Below are 17,916 nucleotides of genomic sequence, written 5' to 3'. Positions count from 1 at the left end.
GACAACTGAGTTTCATATGTCATCCCAAACATCTTTTATTTCATTTATGCCTCTGTTTTTTCAGAAAAGTTACTTTAGAAAAATGTACAACAATTGAAAATGTCTTTTGGTGCTATATTTCATATCACTTTTGTCTCTAGAGTTGAGTTGTGTTAGTTGTCGTGTTCAGTCTTTGAAATGACTAGAGTAGAACAAATGTTAAAATATCTACACTTTATAATAACTGTTCTATAAATGGGATGAAATAATGTAAAGTTAGTGATTAACTAACTCATAGAATTTTATCTCAACCATAACACTGCATTTTCACTAAAGTCCTGAAACTTCACCATTGATGCGAATGGGAACTTTGGCATTGACCTGAATGAGTGCAGGATCATGCCCAAAGAAAATAAAGGGAAGTTTCTAAATTCTGTTCAGAAACAAATCCAATATATTTAACTTGAATTTCAAACCTAGTCATAGCTTTCTCTGGCATTTCAGTGACACAGATCAAGTTTTGTTAGCGTTCATTGCAATTCTTATTTCCACAGAGCACTATAGCAACAGTAAACTACATGAAGATTCTCTAAGTGTAATTCATTCTAAAATTGCTCACTCTCTAAATTGAATGAAACAAGTCTTTGAAATATATTTTTCCCAAAGTCTCCCTATAACTTATAATTTACACTATCCTTTTCTCTGTTTATAGTTTATATCAAATATAAAGTACACATTTTTTTAAACATAATTAGTCATTTCCAGGATTACCTAAGTCCATGTCTAGGGTTATCTAAAATAAAGTTGTCTGATTTTTCAAAGATACTGAGTATTTGTAGCTTCCATTGGCTTGTGGGAGTTGAGTGCTCAGCATTTCTGAAAAATAGGCAACTTTATTTTAGATGACTAGACATGCATTTAGCTGCCTAAAGGTAGTCAAACATGTTTTGAAATTTTAACCTAAATTCGTACTTTAGAATAATAAAAACATAAAAATACACTGAAAATATTAATGACTGAGAATTAAAATAGATAATACATTAGTAAACAAAGACTGAGAATTGAATAATAGATTATAATACATGTGTGAACAATAATATAAATGATCACATTCTGATTATTTTAATAATCGTAGACATACCCCAGTCCTGCAAACACTTGCATGCATTTAATTTTACAGATGTGAGTAAATTAAATGAAGTAAATTGGACAATTTGTGCTTAAAGTTAAGCATAGGCAGGTTTGCAGGATTGAGGGTCTTTTAGACTATGAGTAGCATATATTGTATTTTTCTGAACACATGAAGAAACAAGGTCCCTGCTTTGAAAAGCTCACAGTCCAACTCAGGAAAATATTGATATGTACTTGCAACACTGGTTCAAATGTAAGAAAGCTTGGGGCCACTGGTGAGGAAATCAATGAAGTGTTGCATTCTAATCCATGGAAGGCTGTAATATATCCATAGAACTACAGTGTACTATAACATTTTAAACAGCTGAACCACATTAAGGTTCCATTGAAAAGATTTAGCTGGATTTTAATAACTTTTCAAATGAAATATAAATTAATGAGAGTTTTGTATTCAGTGACAAATGTAACAGATTTTTCAAACTTTTAGGTGTTTGTTTTTAAGCTGTTGTTTGTAAGTGGGACATAATCAAGAAATCGTAACTTTTTTTTTCTTAAATAAGGAAAAGAGACTCAGATATAGAGCCAGTACTTGGCTTTTTACGGCTAAGGTTTCTAGGGTGGCTAATATTTCTTTTGTTTTGGTTTGGTGATATTTCTTGGATTGCATTGTATCCTCCTGGTCCTTTTGTCTTTCTTTGTCAGTTTCTGAGGTCTTTGTGGATTTCCTTCAGTCCTATGCAGCACAGAAAAAAGTTAGGACAGGGAGGAAATTTAGTCTCACTTTATCATCTACTAGCAAAACATATTTTATGTCAAAGAACGGGAAGTGGTATGGGGACAGCCTTAATGATACAGAGGCCAGCTAGTCCTGTTGACATGGAGAATTGTGCTGCAGGTAGCAGTAACAAAGATCAAACTTGAATATCTACATCAGCAAATGTACCCTATATATTTATACACCTCTACCCCGATATAACGCTGTTCTCAGGAGACAAAAAATCTCACTGTTATAGGTGAGACCGCGTTATATCGAACTTGCTTTGGCCCCACCTGTTCCTTTTTCCCTGACGAGGTGGAGCAGGGGTGAGCTCAGGGCGGAGGATGGGGGATGGGGAGCTGCCGCAGAGGGGGCGCCTCAGGGCAGAGAGGGGGAGCTGCCACAGGGGGGCGCCTCAGGGTGGGGGGCTCGGGGACGGAGGAGGGCGCAAGGTGGAAATTTCGCCTAGGGTGCGAAACATCCTTGCACTGGCCCTTCACAGCTAAATACAAGGTGGAAAAGATTGTTAAGCATAAGGAGCTAACACACTGCAAGAGACCATTCAAGCTGACCTAGGCAGTTTAACGCCTCTGCAGTCACAGGACAAAGGAGGGTTAGTGGGTTACAGATTGTTGTAATGAACCACAAATCCGGTGTCTTTACTAGGTTGACTATTTTTAGTGTCCTGCCAAGTTATAAATTCAAGTTACTTGGCTCATCTTTTGAAGATGTTGTGCAGGTTTCCCTTGAGGAATGAGGATTAAAAAGTCAGATATGGAGTGATCACTTTGTGAAAAGCGTTCACTCACGAGTAATATGGTATTTTTGTCTTTCATCATTTTTCTGTGTGAGTTCATTCGGGAGCATAGTGACTGTCTGGTTTCACCCATGCAATTGTTATTGGGGCATTTAGTGCACTGGATGAGGTACACCACATGCCTTTTGAAACCCTGAATGGTCTCTTGCAACATGTGTTAACTCTTTATGCTTTACAATCTGTCCCACCTTGTATTTAGCTGTGACACTCTGAGTACCATCTCTAGACTTGAAGAAGAGCTCTGTGTAGCTCAAACACGTCTCTTTCACCAACAGAATTTGGTCCAATAAAAGATATGCCCTCACCTTACCACCTTCCCATATCCTGGGGAACACTGGCTACAACACTGCAAACTCTCTCTCTTGAGGTGAAGTAGCTGAAATTGGACACAGTAATCTACCTGAGAGTGGGCATTTGCTCTAGTGTAATTTAATTCTTTGGATTTTTTATTTCATTTTACCATTCATCTTCTGGCTCAACTCCTCCAAGATGTTTAAAAATCCAGCAGGAATTTCACCTTCATTTTTCCTAACTAAAATGTGATATCTGCGAACTTCAACAACTTGCTATCTATCTTCAACCTCACCCCAGGTCAATAATATATTTAAGATCATTGGATGTAGTGGAGTGTAAGATTAAATACACTGCAAAAATAGAGGACACACCACACCTGTCAATTACTACATTTCACCCAATCAGTGATGCTAGCAAGGTAAAGAGCTGGAGGAGGTTAGGGACACCACTGCTGGGTATCTGAAAGAGAAGAGAGCAGCAGAGGGGAATGGAGGGTAGGGTCAAAAATGAGAGAGGTCAGCTGCGAAGATCATGGATGCAGTACTTTGATTCACTCCTTGTAGCAGTAGTGATTGGACATCTAACTTAGTGAATGCCAGTGAAAATGAGGGAGGATCAGAGGCTAAAATAGGAAAAGAACAAGTTAAAAATTACTTAGACATTTAGATGTCTTAAAGTGACCAGGGCCTGATGAAATGCAAACTAGGGTATGTCTACACTATGGGATTATTCCGATTTTACATAAACCGGTTTAGTAAAACAGATTGTATAAAGTCGAGTGCATGCGGCCACACTAAGCACATTAATTCGGCGGTGTGCGTCCATGTACCGAGGCTAGCATCGATTTCTGGAGCGTTGCACTGTGGGTAGCTATCCCGTAGCTATCCCATAGTTCCTGCAGTCTCCCCCGCCCTTTGGAATTCTGGGTTGAGATCCCAATGCATGATGGTGCAAAAATAGTGTCGCGGGTGATTCTGGGTAAATGTCGTCACTCAATCCTTCCTCCGTGAAAGCAACAGCAAACAATCATTTTGTGCCCTTTTTCCCTGGATTGCCCTGGCAGACGCCATAGCATGGCAACCATGCAGCCTGTTTAGCCTTTTTTCACTCTGCATGCCATTCTAGGGGGGTGCCCCTGCAACAACCCCACCGTTGCTTCCCTCCTCCCCAACCCTCCTGGGCTACCGTTGCAGTGTCCCCCCATTTGTGTGATGAAGTAATAAAGAATGCAGGATAAGAAACACTGACTTTTTAGTGAGATAAAATGAGGGGGAGGCAGCCTCCAGCTGCTATGATAGTCCAGGCAGGACATTAAAGGTGGGGGGGAGGGAGCAGCATCCCGCTGCTATGATAGTCCAGGCAGTACAGAATCTTTTCTTTAGACATGAAAGGGGGGGGGCTGATGGAGCTCAGCCCCCAGTTGCTATGATGAGGACGGTTACCAGCCGTTTTGTACCATCTGCCGGAATGACCGGGAGTCATTCCTTTTTACCCATTCCCATTTTTACCCAGGCGCCCCCGGCCGACCTCACCGAGGCCAGCCAGGAGCACTCACGGGCTGGATGATGACGGATGGCTACAGTCATTTTGTACCATCTGCCACCGGGGAGGAAGGGGAGAGGATGCTGCTGTTCAGCGCCGCAGCACCGCGTCTACCAGCAGCATGCAGTAGACATACGGTGACATTGAAAAAAGTCAAGAAACGATTTTTTCCCTTTTCTTTCATGGGGGGGGGGGGGTAAATTGACGAGATATACCCCTGAACCACCCCGACAATGTTTTTGACCCTTCAGGCATTGGGAGCTCAGCCAAGAATGCAAATGCTTTTCGGAGACTGCGGGGACTGTGGGATAGCTGGAGTCCTCAGTACCCCTCCCTCCCTCCATGAGCGTCCATTTGATTCTTTGGCTTTCCGTTACGCTTGTCACACAGCACTGTGCTGTGTGGCCTCTGTCTATCATAGCCTGGAGATTTTTTCAAATGCTTTGGCATTTCGTCTTCTGTAACGGAGCTCTGATAGAACAGATTTGTCTCCCCATACAGCGATCAGATCCAGTATCTCTACCATCCATGCTGGAGCTCTTTTTGGATTTGAGACTGCATCGCCACCCATGCTGATCACAGCTCCACGCTGGGCAAACAGGAAATGCAATTCAAAAGTTCACGGGGCTTTTCCTGTCTACCTGGCCAGTGCATCCCAGTTCAGATTGCTTTCCAAAGCAGTTACAATGGTGCACCGTGGGATACTGCCCGGAGGCCAATACCATTGATTTGCGGCCACACTAACCGTAATCCGACATGGCAATACCACTTTCAGCGCTACTCCTCTCGTTGGGGAGGAGTACAGAAACCGGTTTAAAGAGCCCTTTATATCGATATAAAGGGTCTCGTTGTGTGGACGGGTGCGGGGTTAAATCAGTTTAACGCTGCTAAATTCGGTTTAAATGCGTAGTGTAGACCAGGCCCTAGAATACTCAAGGAGCTGACTGAGAAAATATCTGAGCCATTAGCGATTATCTTTGAAAAGTCATGGAAGATGGGAGAGATTCCAGAGGACTGGAAAAGGGCAAATATTGTGCCAATCTATAAGAAGGGAAATAAGGACAACCCAGGGAATTACAGACCAGACAACTTAACTTCAATACCCAGAAAGATAATGGAGCAAATAATTAAGAAATCAGATTGTACGCACTTAGAAGAAGATAATAAGATGATAAGTAACAGTTAGCATGGATTTATAAACAAATTGTGTGAAACCAACTTAATAGCTTTCTTTGACGGGGTAACAAGCCTTGTGAATGGGGCAGGGAAGAGGTAGATGTGGTATATCTTGACTTTAGAGAGGCTTTTGAGTAAGTCTCGCATGACCTTATCATAAACAAACTAGGGAAATACAATATAGATGGAACATAACTGGTTGGAAATTGTTCCAAGAGAGAAGTTATCAGTGGTTCACAGTAAAGTTAGAAGGGTGTATCAAGCGAGGTCCTGCAGGCATAGACTCTGACTTTTATTTTTTCCTGGGGGTATTCCAGCCCCTCTCTACCCTGAGGCCCCACCCCCACACTGTCCCCTTCCCCAAGGCCTCGCCCTTGCTCTGCTTCTTCTGCCTCACTCCACACCCACCCCTGAGACCTGCCCTCATTCCTCCCCCTCCCCAAGGCCCCACCTTCCGCTCACTGCTCTCTGCCCTCCCCCAAGCCACACCCTCAGCTGTTTGGCAGCACCACCGATTAGCTGATCAGGGTAAAGTCTATGAGTCTATGAGCTTGTCGGTGGTGCCGCAAACAGCTGTGGCTGGCGCACCCACAGAATTGGCGCATATACCTGCAGGGATCAATTCTGGGTCTGGTTCTGTTCAATATATTCATCGATGATTTAGTTAATGGTACAGAGAGTACACCAACCGGTGAGGGATTGCAAGTGCTTTGGAGGATAGGATTATAATTCAGAATGATCTGGAGAAATGGTTTGAAGTAAATGGGATGAAATTCAACATGGACAAATGCAAGTACTCCAATTAGAAAGGAACAATCAGTTGCACACATACAAAATGGGAAATGACTGTCTAGGAAGGAGTACTGCAGAAAGGGATCTGGGGGTCATAGTGGACCACAAGCTAAATATGAGTCAACAGTGTAACACTGTTGCAAAAAAAGCAAACGTCATTCTGGGATGTATTAGCAGGAGTGTTGTAAGCAAGACATGAGAAGTAATTCTGCTCTGCTCTGCCCTGATTAGGCCTCAACTGGAGTATTGTGTCCAGCTCTGGGCACCATATTTCAGGAAAGATGTGGACAAACTGGAGAAAGTCCAGAGAAGAGCAACAAAAAACAATTAAAGGTCTAGAAAAACATGACCTATGAGGGAAGATTGAAAAAATTGGGTTTGTTTAATCTGGAGAAGAGAAGACTGAGAGGGAACATGATAACAGTTTTCAAGTACATAAAAGGTTGTTACAAGGAGGAGGAAGGTAAATTGTTCTCCACCTCTGAGGAAGAATAAGAAGCAATGGGCTTAAATTGAAGCTAGGGCGGTATATGCTGGCCACTAAGAAAAACTTACTGTCAGGGTAGTTAAGCACTTGAATAAATTGCCTAGAGAGGCTGTGGAATCTCCATCATTGGAGATTTTTAAGAGCAGGTCAGACAAACACCTATCAGAAATGGTCTAGGTAATGGGTTTTGTCTACACTAGCACTTTTGTTGATAAAACTTTTGTCAGTCAGGGCCAGGGGTGTGAAAAAACACTTGTGATCAACTTACATTTCACCAACAAAAGTGCTGGTGTGGACAGCACTGTGTCAGCAGGAGAGGCTCTCGTGCTGACATAGCTAACACCGCTTGTTGGGGGTGGTTTAATTATGCCAGCTGGAGAGCTCTCTCCAGCCGGCAAAGAGAGGCTACATGGGAGACCTTACAGCAGCACAGCATAGACGTAGCCAGGGCCAGCTCCAGGCACCAGCGGAACAAGCACGTGCCTGGAGTGGCACATGCTAAGGGGCAGCATTCCATCCATTCTTGGGGCAGCAGAGTCAGGCAGGGTTTTTTGTTTTTTTGTTTTGTTTTGTTTTTTTGCGCTTCGGCAGTTTGAGCGATGGCAGTCTGAGAGTTTTGTTTGTTTGTTTGTTTGTTTTTTGCTTGGGGCAGCAAAAATGGTAGAGCCAGCCCTGGACGTAGCCAGGTTGTGCCATGAGTGCAGGGGACTGGACTAGATGATCTCAAGGTGTCTTCCACTCTTATGATTTTATGGTTCTATCATTCAGGCTGCCTAATAATTTCAGTTATAAAGGATGCTTGTGACTTCCCGTTGAGCAGCTCTCCCATCTCCCTCATTTGCAGCAGGCCTTTGATAATCCCTGGGGGCTTAAGAAGTGTCCTTTCATAGTCCCATGAAATGCCATTCAGCTTTTGATGAGCTATACATTGGTAATCAACATCTTCCTTCTCTTCTCTCACTTTCCTCAGGGAAATGTTGGCAGCATGTCACACTCACTGAACATTCCGGAGATCCAGGCTCACGCCAAGCAGCAGCATCACATACTGGACTGGGAACACCAGCAAGCAGCTATAGTAGGAAGAGGGGAGGAGGAGAGCTTTGCTGGACTCCTCCATACATCTGGAGACCCACTGCATGGCCCCAGTGGCCATTGATACTGCCACCAGAAGCACCACTGAGGCAGGAGCTCCTCCATCTCCCGGGCAGAAAGAGACAGATGGGCAGGAACCCTGCCCCACACCATCCCATTTGGAACAATACCCTTCTCCTACTGCTACCTGGAGTTTAGGCAGCAATCTGTGCTGAAGGCCCTGGGTTCAAACCCTACAGAAGATTCAAGCACAAAGGAGAATGTTTTGCATAAAACACACACACTTAGGAAACTACACATAGAGAAAAACTGTTAAAAGACCATTATTTCAGCTGCAAAGTCAAGCACTTGAAAGTTAGGAAATGCCAGACATACAGCTGCCTGTGCAGCCTTAACTCAGCCCTTTGTGCATATGCATTTTGAAACAGTCTTTAATTACATGCTCACATGCTATTTTTTTCCTCAGTCAATGCGCAGGATGGATACACAAGAGGGCCAAATTATTGTTACACAGGCAACTGTAAATCTGACATTTCCTCACTTTTGAGTGCTTGACTTTGCAACCTCAATCATTTTCTTTTAATGTAGTATTTTGGGTGAAATATATTAAAAAATATTGTTTTAAAGAACAAGGCTATAATCCCCTATGGAGGGCTGGAATTCTCCCATGGCCATGGTTTATGACAGGCATGGCCAAACTGTAGCTTGTGAGCAACATGTGGCTCTTTTACAGTTAAAAAGTGCCTTGTGGACCCCCCGCCCCACTTCTCTCTCACCAGACTGGGCCTGCAAGTTGGGGGAGAATCTTGGGGCTTCTGCTCTGCAGCAGGGTGCTGGGATTAGGTTTTTCTGCCCTGCAGGGCAGGTCAGTGTCTTGCAACTCTCAAACTTCTGAAGATTAAAGCATGCAGTTCAGAAGGTCTGTAAGTTTAGCCACCCCTCGTTTATGATGTTACAGGACCCCCCAGTTTGTATTGCAACACTAATATTCATGCTACCACCTAGATTATCCCATTCATTTACTGCTCTTCCTCAGGATCAGCACTTGTATTACACTGCTGTTTTCTATGTCTGCAACATGGTTCAGTTCACAACACAATTTTGCCCTTTACATTGTGGTAGCTTATCTTCCTTACTATTTAATTTCTTCTAAAGCACCTTAAACTAAAGCCTTTTGTAAATGCAAGTACATTGTGGGCATGGACAGCTGATCTAATGGGTTACACTGGATGTCAAGAGAGAGGCCAGATGCTTTCCACGCACTATCCTTACAATTTCCAGTAGTTGTGAGAGTTTACTGACACAGCCAACCAGGCTGATGCAGGGAGTTAGCCATTCTACAGTCCTGCGTAGCTGAAGCTATAGTAATATGCAAAAATGAAAAAAGAACTGATTACATTGTCAGGCCCCTTTGAGATGCTGCAGAATGCTAACAAACAATATCCATTGAAAAAGTTCTTCAAGTGGTTTTGAACAGAAATGACACTAACTCTTTTGAAGAATTTAAGAAACAAAAAAAAATTACTTATATGATTTCCTCTTAAACTGTTCATATGCATTTAGACCAAAATCTTAGACCAGCTCGTGGCTTAGAGACACTTAGCCCATGCTTAGGGAAGCATTTATGAAAGAAGAAGGTGTGTCTAATATAAACACTACAGTGAATACTTTCATTAATCACTATCCCATGATTAAAACCAAGCACACGGCTGTGTCGATTAAAAGAAAGCTATTATAGGAAGGTTGTTCTGCACTTTGCCAGGATCAGGATATCCTGGAATTTCAGCTGATATTCATCCTTGCTAACTAAGCAAATACAGGGGTATAAATAACTGTTAGCTTACTTATTCCTACCACAGATGAGTAACTGGAAGAGGTGCATTTTCACAGTCTGCTCAGCCTAAGGTTCCAGGTGAGAAAATCATTCAAAGAAAATGCATTTTTATAGGACTGTCTTTTTCCTGAAAAGGATATGCATTTCCTTTCCAAGGTGTACGCTTGCTCCTTGCTGCAGTTCCTACAGCTGTCATTGCTATTCTCTGGGTTAAAAACTGTAACAAAAATTAAAATGAGTAAAAAGTAAAAATCTGTAAAAAAAAAAAAAGGATTGTTGCTGGTGTATTTGACATCACACAATGATCAATGAAGCAATGTCAAACCAACATTGTCAAACATAGCTGATTCATTTTTGGCTACAAGTATATGAAGTCTCATCTTCAGAGCTGCTGAGCAACCCCAGCTCCCACTGAAGCACATCTTTGAAAATCAAGCCACTTTGATTAAAGTGGATTTGGAAACCTATTTTTAGGCAATGAGGTTGAAACAATAAGCAAACAAGGTGCTTTGACCAGAGACAATGCTTCCTGACTAACTTCTGCTGAAGTGAGATGTCCATGAGACATGGCTTATAGGCATTTCAAAGTTGTATCGCCTTACGCAGAAGCTGCCTAAAGATTTTCTCTCTTAACTCTAGACACTTCTGAATTTACTTTCCAGAAAACATGCACTCCTTTCAGTTACTGTGTTCTCTCCTCCTCTGCAATGCCCTGGTGGTAGCTGCCCAAAGAAAACTACAGAAGGTCCCGGAGCAGGAGGAGCAGGAGGAGGAGGAGAACATCAAGCAGATAAGGATGCCTCAAACTCTCTCCCGAGGTGAGATGGTGAAGTCTCTGAGCAAAGCATTTATCTGTATTAGCATTTCCATGTGAGGCCCATCCACATAACTTCTGGGCATCTTACCTTCGCAAAAATAATGTATAAACATGAATAGCACCCATGCACCCAGGAAGTCAAATGACTTCTGTTGCTTCCCAATAGTTATAGTTAGTGGCTGGGAGACTTTCCCTCACTGCCATTCAGAAATATAGTCCCAAGCCATTACTTAAAGAGGTACACTTTGATTGGGCCCTGAAGGCTAGTCAATCCTGCCTGTGCCCCTTGGGGAGGTTGGGACATCTTCCACAGCTTTTAGCTTGTACGGGACTACAATGTTTCCAGACCCATATTTGGATGGGCTGTGAAGAGGAGGAAGCAGAGTCTGAAGTTGCTCACCCTGTCCCAAGTTGCTGGCTGCCATTCAGCTACTGAGAGGTTAAGCTCAGTGTAGGCAGGAAGCAGCCGCAAACGTAGCCTTCTGCCAGCATGTTCAGCTGTGCCATCCCCTCCTACCCATCTTGGCAGGCAGATGTCCACAGCTATGGCTCCTGACTGCAGCCAGCTCCATTCTTCCTTCAGAGCTGCTCCTCTGCTGAGAGTCAGGGCAGCATCTTTCCTTCCTAGGGGCCAGGCACAAGGCCAGGGACCAGGAGGAGGACAGCGATATTTGTAGAGTGAAAATCTTGAGTTTTAGTATCCAGCCCCCAACTGTTTATGGGTTTGATCCTCAGCTGTCCTAAACTGATGTAGCTCTATTGACTCCAGGTGGGCTAACTTGTTTTGCATTAGCTGTGGGTTTGGGTCTACATACAGAATGTGGAAAATCCCAAGTTTTGAAAAGAATTGTGTAGATTTTTGATAACCTGCTTCTGTTGTTAGATTTCGTAAATGTTCTTCAAAGTTGGGTGTGTATCTAATGACTAAAGCACAACTGTCCTGTAAAATGTAGATGTTTGGAATATTGAAATAATGTATATTTGGGTAATTGTCATATAATTGATCAAAGGAATATACCTGACTGGTCTTATCAAGAAAACGAGTAAATCTAGTAAGACCACAAATGTCCCAGTCGTCACAAAGACACACGGGGACAGGGGGAAGGATTATTACAAAAAGGGAGACAAGGAGGAGACTGGAAGGCATTTATGAATTATGGCAACTCTTGTTCCTATGCCTATTGTATGCTAAGTAAATGGGTTAATTACTGTAGTGTGGATAAAGTTAGACCATAGAAGAAAAAGATGTATGGAATGGGGCCATCCTCCATGAAAGGAAGTGTCTTAAATGAAGGGATAATGGGTAGTTTAGTGCTTGTGAAAAGGAGGTACAGATACCTGAGGGTATCATCTAGTAGAAAAAAAGCATGTGTGTTACTGAACCATGTGAGTGGCTGCATCTGTAGTAGAATGCAATAATGTGACATTCCTATCCTGTAGTCTACCAGGTGTCTAGTGGAAATTGTTCAATAGTTTGCAGGTGAGACACGGACTGGCTAGAGCTTAAATGCATTTTATGTGGATCCAATTTTTTCCCCATGCTTCCTCCCCCAGAGATATTCCAAGTTCTTCATTCCCTTTTGTCCTAGATAAATGGAATGATGAGTAGTAGACAACATTTAGCCTTTCGCAACACTGGTCAGCAAAGTCTGGACATCCACCTGCTCCAGAGATCAACTGTGCCATTTGTACACAAAAGAAATTAATCAATCAATCTATCATCTTCTCTATAGGATGGGGTGATGAAATTGAATGGGTTCAGACATATGAAGAAGCTTTAACTAGATCAAGAAACAGGTAACCTTTAGTTATTCTTATTTTGCTGCATCATAAAAGGATTTACATAGGGACACTGGTGGTAATTCTACAAGAAGCTATTGTTTAAATAGGCAAAATGTGCTAATATGATGCTAAAACCATGGACAATGATTGTGTTATGATTGATTTGCATTCCAACAGTGAGCAAGGCCCTACTCAGATCTGATACTCCACTGAAGCTAGGCACTGTACCTATATATTGTAAAAAGCAACCCCTGCCCACAATGGCTTTGGAAAAACTAATGCTCATGAACATTCTAGGAACTACAGTTCCACTTATGTCATTTGACACCCAGACAGAGACTCATCTTCGTTTTCCTTGTACAAGCCTGATTCTCCAAGATGACAAGTGCCTTTCAATCCTGTTGATTTAAAGAGCAGCTGAATAGAACTTCAGTGGGAGGTGACCAGCATGTAGGATTGGGTCCACTGTATTTATCAGATTAATTTCGAATGCAGTTGCTCCTGTAACTGAAAGCTTTCACACTTCAAAAGTCTTGAACTTCTATATTATAAAATCAATCAGACTGAAGAGAGTTATAGAAATGTAGTTTCCTCCTGGTTTCATTAAACTTCATTTGCGTTTACGGTTTCACTAGAATCTTTGTACATGATCCTTTCTTTGTATATCACCATCTCTATATGATCGAATAGCCATAGACTTGGAATATGAAGGGACATTCTACTTGTAACAGCTAAGCAATGCACAAGACCATAATATGGGAAGTATACTTGGAAGATCCACTGACAAACGAATCAAGCTCTTGTCATAGTTCCTGGATGTGGCTTTTAGCAGCATCAGAACCCCATTGCAATTATAACCTGGTAACAACATAGTTGCTTATATGTTAGTGTTTTCTAAAAATGATCTGACATGCCACCTTTTTTATGTCCTTTTAGCAAGAAACCTCTGATGGTCATCCACCACTTAGAAGAATGCCCTTATAGCCAAGGTGAGAAAAAAGGAAACCCTTCTAAATCAAACTGAACCCCTTCTAAGACCTCCTGAATCATCCTCCAAAACAGGAGCAATAAAGCATGCTTGGGTTATAGATACGAGTATGGAATAAAAGGTCCAGAACACCTTTTTGCATAGCAGCCTGCTTTAGGTCAAAACTTCAGTGGCTGAGGCACTGTCTATGGAGGGTAAACCTGTTTGCTTTTTGGATCAGTGTCCAAAATAGCCTTGGCACCTAGACTTCCTCGGAGAACACTGACAAGGGACATGAAGTCATCGCATCTTCCTTCACCCTGACCCAGCCAGGGTAAAGCTCAATTTATATTAATCAGGGGTTATAATTTTATCAGAAAGAGGGCTCAGATATTCTGTTATCCTTTTCTAGTTATGTAGAATATACAAAATTACAAAACAGTATGTGATCATGTCATTAAAGACTGCATCATCACGCATATGAGACAAGGAGGCAAAAATATTAATTTGAGCATTTTCTAACTTTGGAGTGCTTGACTTTGCAACCTTGATGTTGTTAGTTGGCTTGAGTGTTTGTGTGTTCTTCCCTGGGCTTTCCCAGCTCTGCACAGATAGCTGGTCCAGCAGAGCTCTGGGCTTCACAATTTACTTCACAATGAAGTTTGAAAAAAATAAGTACAAAACAGGGTCAGAATGGCAAGTGTCATGCAACTTTAATTACGAGCACCGCTAGCTGTGCCACTTCTAATTATTTTTATTATTTATAAAGGGACCTTCATGCTTATGGTATTCTGAAAATGGGATGAGTTAGATACTGGTAAAGAAGTGACTTGCCAATGGCATGCAGCAGCCATTCTCCGATCGTGATCTAAAACATCTAGAACAAAGGTTCTCAAACTCTGGTCGGTGGACCACCAGGGTTCCACAAGCTCTGTTCAGGTGCTCTGCGGATAGTTCCAAGGTGCGCGCCTGGATAGCTGCACATGGGAGAATGAAGGACCATCCACCTAATTAGTGGAGCTGCTCAGGCATGGCTTCACTAATTAGGTGCCTGGACCCTGGGCAAGACGCACATGTAAGGTGAGGTGGTGGCTTTGGGGGGAATAGTGGGTAGATAGGAGGGGGCAGTGGGGTGAGAAGAGAGGGTGGGGGGAATTTGGGATGTGCAGGGCTACGGCGACCAGAGAAAGAGGTGACTTTCCCCAGCTTCAGGGCTGCAGCTGCTGGGAGAGACGGCCCTCCTTCCCAGCCTCAGCTCTGTGGCTGCTGTGGTGGGGAGAGACCTCCCACTTCCCAGCCCCAGCTCAGGGGCTGCGGCAGCAGGGGAGAGAGGGAGAGACCTACCCTCCCCCACCCCGCTACAGCCCCAGCTCAGGGGCTGCAACAGCGGGGGACAGATCCATCACATCTGAAAGGTAAAACTATTGATATGAAAATATGAGTTGTGTGCTTTTATTTGTAGAACAAAAAAAGTTAAAAGGTGTTTGTTTTTTTTTAATATATAGTGCTTTTATCCAACAGTTAGCTAACGGTACAAACAACATTTGGAAAGACCATTAAGTGGTCTGCCAAGACCTTCAGCAATTTTCAAGTGGTCCGCGGGAAAAAAAAAGTTTGAGAACCACTGATCTAGAATAACTTTAGATGGCACTTCTCTCCAAATGTAACATCTCATCTCCAGGATGGCATCTCTTGGAAGTGCAGTGACTTCTAATTGCTCTATAATGCCACCACGAGGCCTGAGAACTCAGTCTGGCGTGGCATTTTAAGACAGGACATTCAAGCCTTCAAGAGCATATGCCACCATCTATATCAGGGGTGGGCAAACTTTTCGGCCTGAGGGCTGCATCAGGTTTCAGAAATTGTACGGAGGGCCGGTTAGAGGAGGTTTTGCCTCCTCAAACAGCCAGGTGTGGCCCAGCTTTCCCCATCCACCCCCCCACCGGACTCCTGCCCCACCAACCCCCCCCACTCCCTGTGCCCCGACTGCCCCGGAACCCCCACCCAACTGCCCCTTGCTGTCACATCCAACTCCTCCTCTCCTTCCTGACTGCCCCCTGGGACCCCTGCCCCATCCAACCACCTCTTCTCCCTGTCCCCTGATCTCCCCCAGAACTCCTGCCTCTGACAACCCCCGAGTCCCCAACCTCTGACCACCCTGTCCATACCCCTGCCCCCTGCCCACCACCCTGAACTCCTCTGCTCTCTATCCAACCCTCCCTGTTCCCTTACCTTGCTGCCTGGAGCACCAGTGGCTGGCAGTGCCACAGCTGCACCACCTGGCTGGAGCCAGCCATGTCACCATGCAGCACAGAGCACTGGGTCACACCAGGCTGTGCAGCCCTGCCACCCCAGGAGCTCACAGCCCCGCCGCCCAGAGCATTGCGCTGGCTGCACAGTGAGCTGAGGCTGCAGGGGAGGGGGAACAGCAGGGGTGGGGCCAGGAGCTCAGGGGCCAGGCAGGAGGGTCCTGCGGGCTGGATGTGGCCCACGGGCCATAGTTTGCCCACCTTTGATCTATATTTATAAGCCAGTTAATCATTCCAAGGGGGAATATTGGTACCTTTCCATCACCTAGGAAGAGCCTTTTTTGCCAAAGAAAAGCTGATAAGACATACTGCGCTATTAGCTTTTCATCCCATCGTAGGTCATTCAGAACAAATTGAGGATCGCATGTAAATTCTGACCTCAGTATTTCCTGCAAAATTTTAAATACTTGTTATTATAATGGTTTTAGTTCTATGCAGCATAAAACATGCACACCTGCATGATTCCTGTTCTGTCTTGTAATGCCCACGACTACTGGAAGAAGTCAAGTTGGATTTATGATTGAGTCCCACAAAGGGAATGAACTATTTTACATTACATTCAGCAGCAACTAACTTCACAGGCAAACAACAGATTTTTCTACTGCTTAGTTTATTACACCTGAATTATCCAACCCTTATCTAACATAGGCATGTGATAGTCTGAAGATGTTAACCATACTTTGATGGTTTTAGGAACACGATAAGCTGATATGAAACAGTGAGCTGCAGATCAAATTCCCCTAAATTATTATTTATTTATTTTTAGCTTTAAAGAAAGCTTTTGTTTCCAGCCCAGAGATCCAAAAGATGGCTCAAGAGGATTTTATTATGCTTAATCTGGTGGTAAGATCATAATTTAAAAGTCATAATTATCAAAATATATGGTGGGAAGCAGAATAAAGAGTCTTAATAGCAAATCAGAGATTGACTTCTTTGGGGTTTTTTATTAATTATTTTATTTTCATTCAAATATCTGGTTTCCAAGCTGCTGGAAACTCACAACAGGGTTTGCTAAAAATTCCTTTTTTAGAAGGAGGAAGAGATAGAGACATTACTACGCTCAAATCCAGATATATTTATGTAATCCAGTCTCAAATAGTTTTCTTAGGACCTCTATCAGCAGGCCACGGTCAGTAACAGGATACTGAATTGAGTGGGACATTTTTCTAATCCAACACAGCAAGCCCTACATAACTAACTATTGGTGCTGTGTTAGATGCAGGGGGAAGAGGAAAACTCCATAGCACCACCCCACCAATGGTACTTGAAACAAAATAAAGAAGACTGATTAGTTTGTTCCAGTTCTAGTGCTTTGACTGATGTGACAGCTGTTCTGATAATGACCCATCACAAAAAAAGTTATTTAACTTTCTTTCAGCATTCGAGCACAGATGACAACATGGCCCCTGATGGCCATTATGTCCCTAGGATCCTCTTTGTTGGTGAGCTTCCTATTTCTTTGTGATAATCAAAACAGAACAGTTGCCTTGTGTGATGTGTAGCACAGATTCCTTGCTGGGGCACCAGTGTTTGTTTGTTAAAGCTGCAGGACATTATGAGCAAGCTTTGGAAAAGTGGCTAGTGATTTTTCTTGCCTAACCTGAGACATTTTAAAGAGACTTGCTTTTCAGAGATTGGCTGCTCAGCACTATCTGAAAACTGGGCTCCTTTAAGGTATAAAGTCGGGGACCAATCAGTAGTCACCTTATTTAAATGTTGGCCATCATGGGCCAAATCCTCAGTTGGTATAAATCAGTGTAGTGCCACTGACATCAACATACCAATTTATACTAACTAAGGAGCTAGTCCTATATATATATATATATATATATATATATATATATATATATTTATACACACGATACAGACCCAACATGACATCAGCTGTAGCGTGTGAAAATAGGTAATAATTAGATCCTCTGCCTATATCTGAATATTTATTAAGGATTCATTGGGCTTCCCAGGGACACGGTCTAGCTCAGGGATGGACAAACTTTTTGGCCTGAAGGCCACATCAAGTTTCGGAAATTGTATGGAGGGCCACTTAGGGGAGGCAGTCAGGTGTGGCCCAGCCTTCCCCCCATCCACCCCCGCCCAAACTTCTTGCTCCCTCATGCCCCCCACCGGGACTCCTGCCCCA

The 17,916-nt window shown here is 43.2% G+C and overlaps 1 protein-coding gene across 1 annotated transcript in view; it reads left to right on the top strand.

Annotated features, from left to right (window-relative positions):
* Nucleotides 1-10,568: 10,568 nt before the first annotated feature.
* Nucleotides 10,569-17,916, top strand: part of LOC116819473 (anterior gradient protein 3-like) — a 10,721-nt gene continuing 3,373 nt past the window's right edge. The window contains exons 1-5 of the mRNA XM_032771225.2: nt 10,569-10,719; nt 12,452-12,515; nt 13,437-13,489; nt 16,543-16,619; nt 17,155-17,218. Of these exons, the coding sequence (XP_032627116.1) occupies nt 10,569-10,719; nt 12,452-12,515; nt 13,437-13,489; nt 16,543-16,619; nt 17,155-17,218 (409 nt within the window). The remainder of the gene's footprint in view (nt 10,720-12,451; nt 12,516-13,436; nt 13,490-16,542; nt 16,620-17,154; nt 17,219-17,916) is intronic.

This window comes from Chelonoidis abingdonii, chromosome 10, assembly GCF_003597395.2.
Source record: "Chelonoidis abingdonii isolate Lonesome George chromosome 10, CheloAbing_2.0, whole genome shotgun sequence".
Taxonomy (NCBI): Eukaryota; Metazoa; Chordata; order Testudines; family Testudinidae; genus Chelonoidis; species Chelonoidis abingdonii.
Note: the sequence above shows the minus strand (reverse complement) of the source record. Positions and strands in the feature narration are given on the sequence as shown.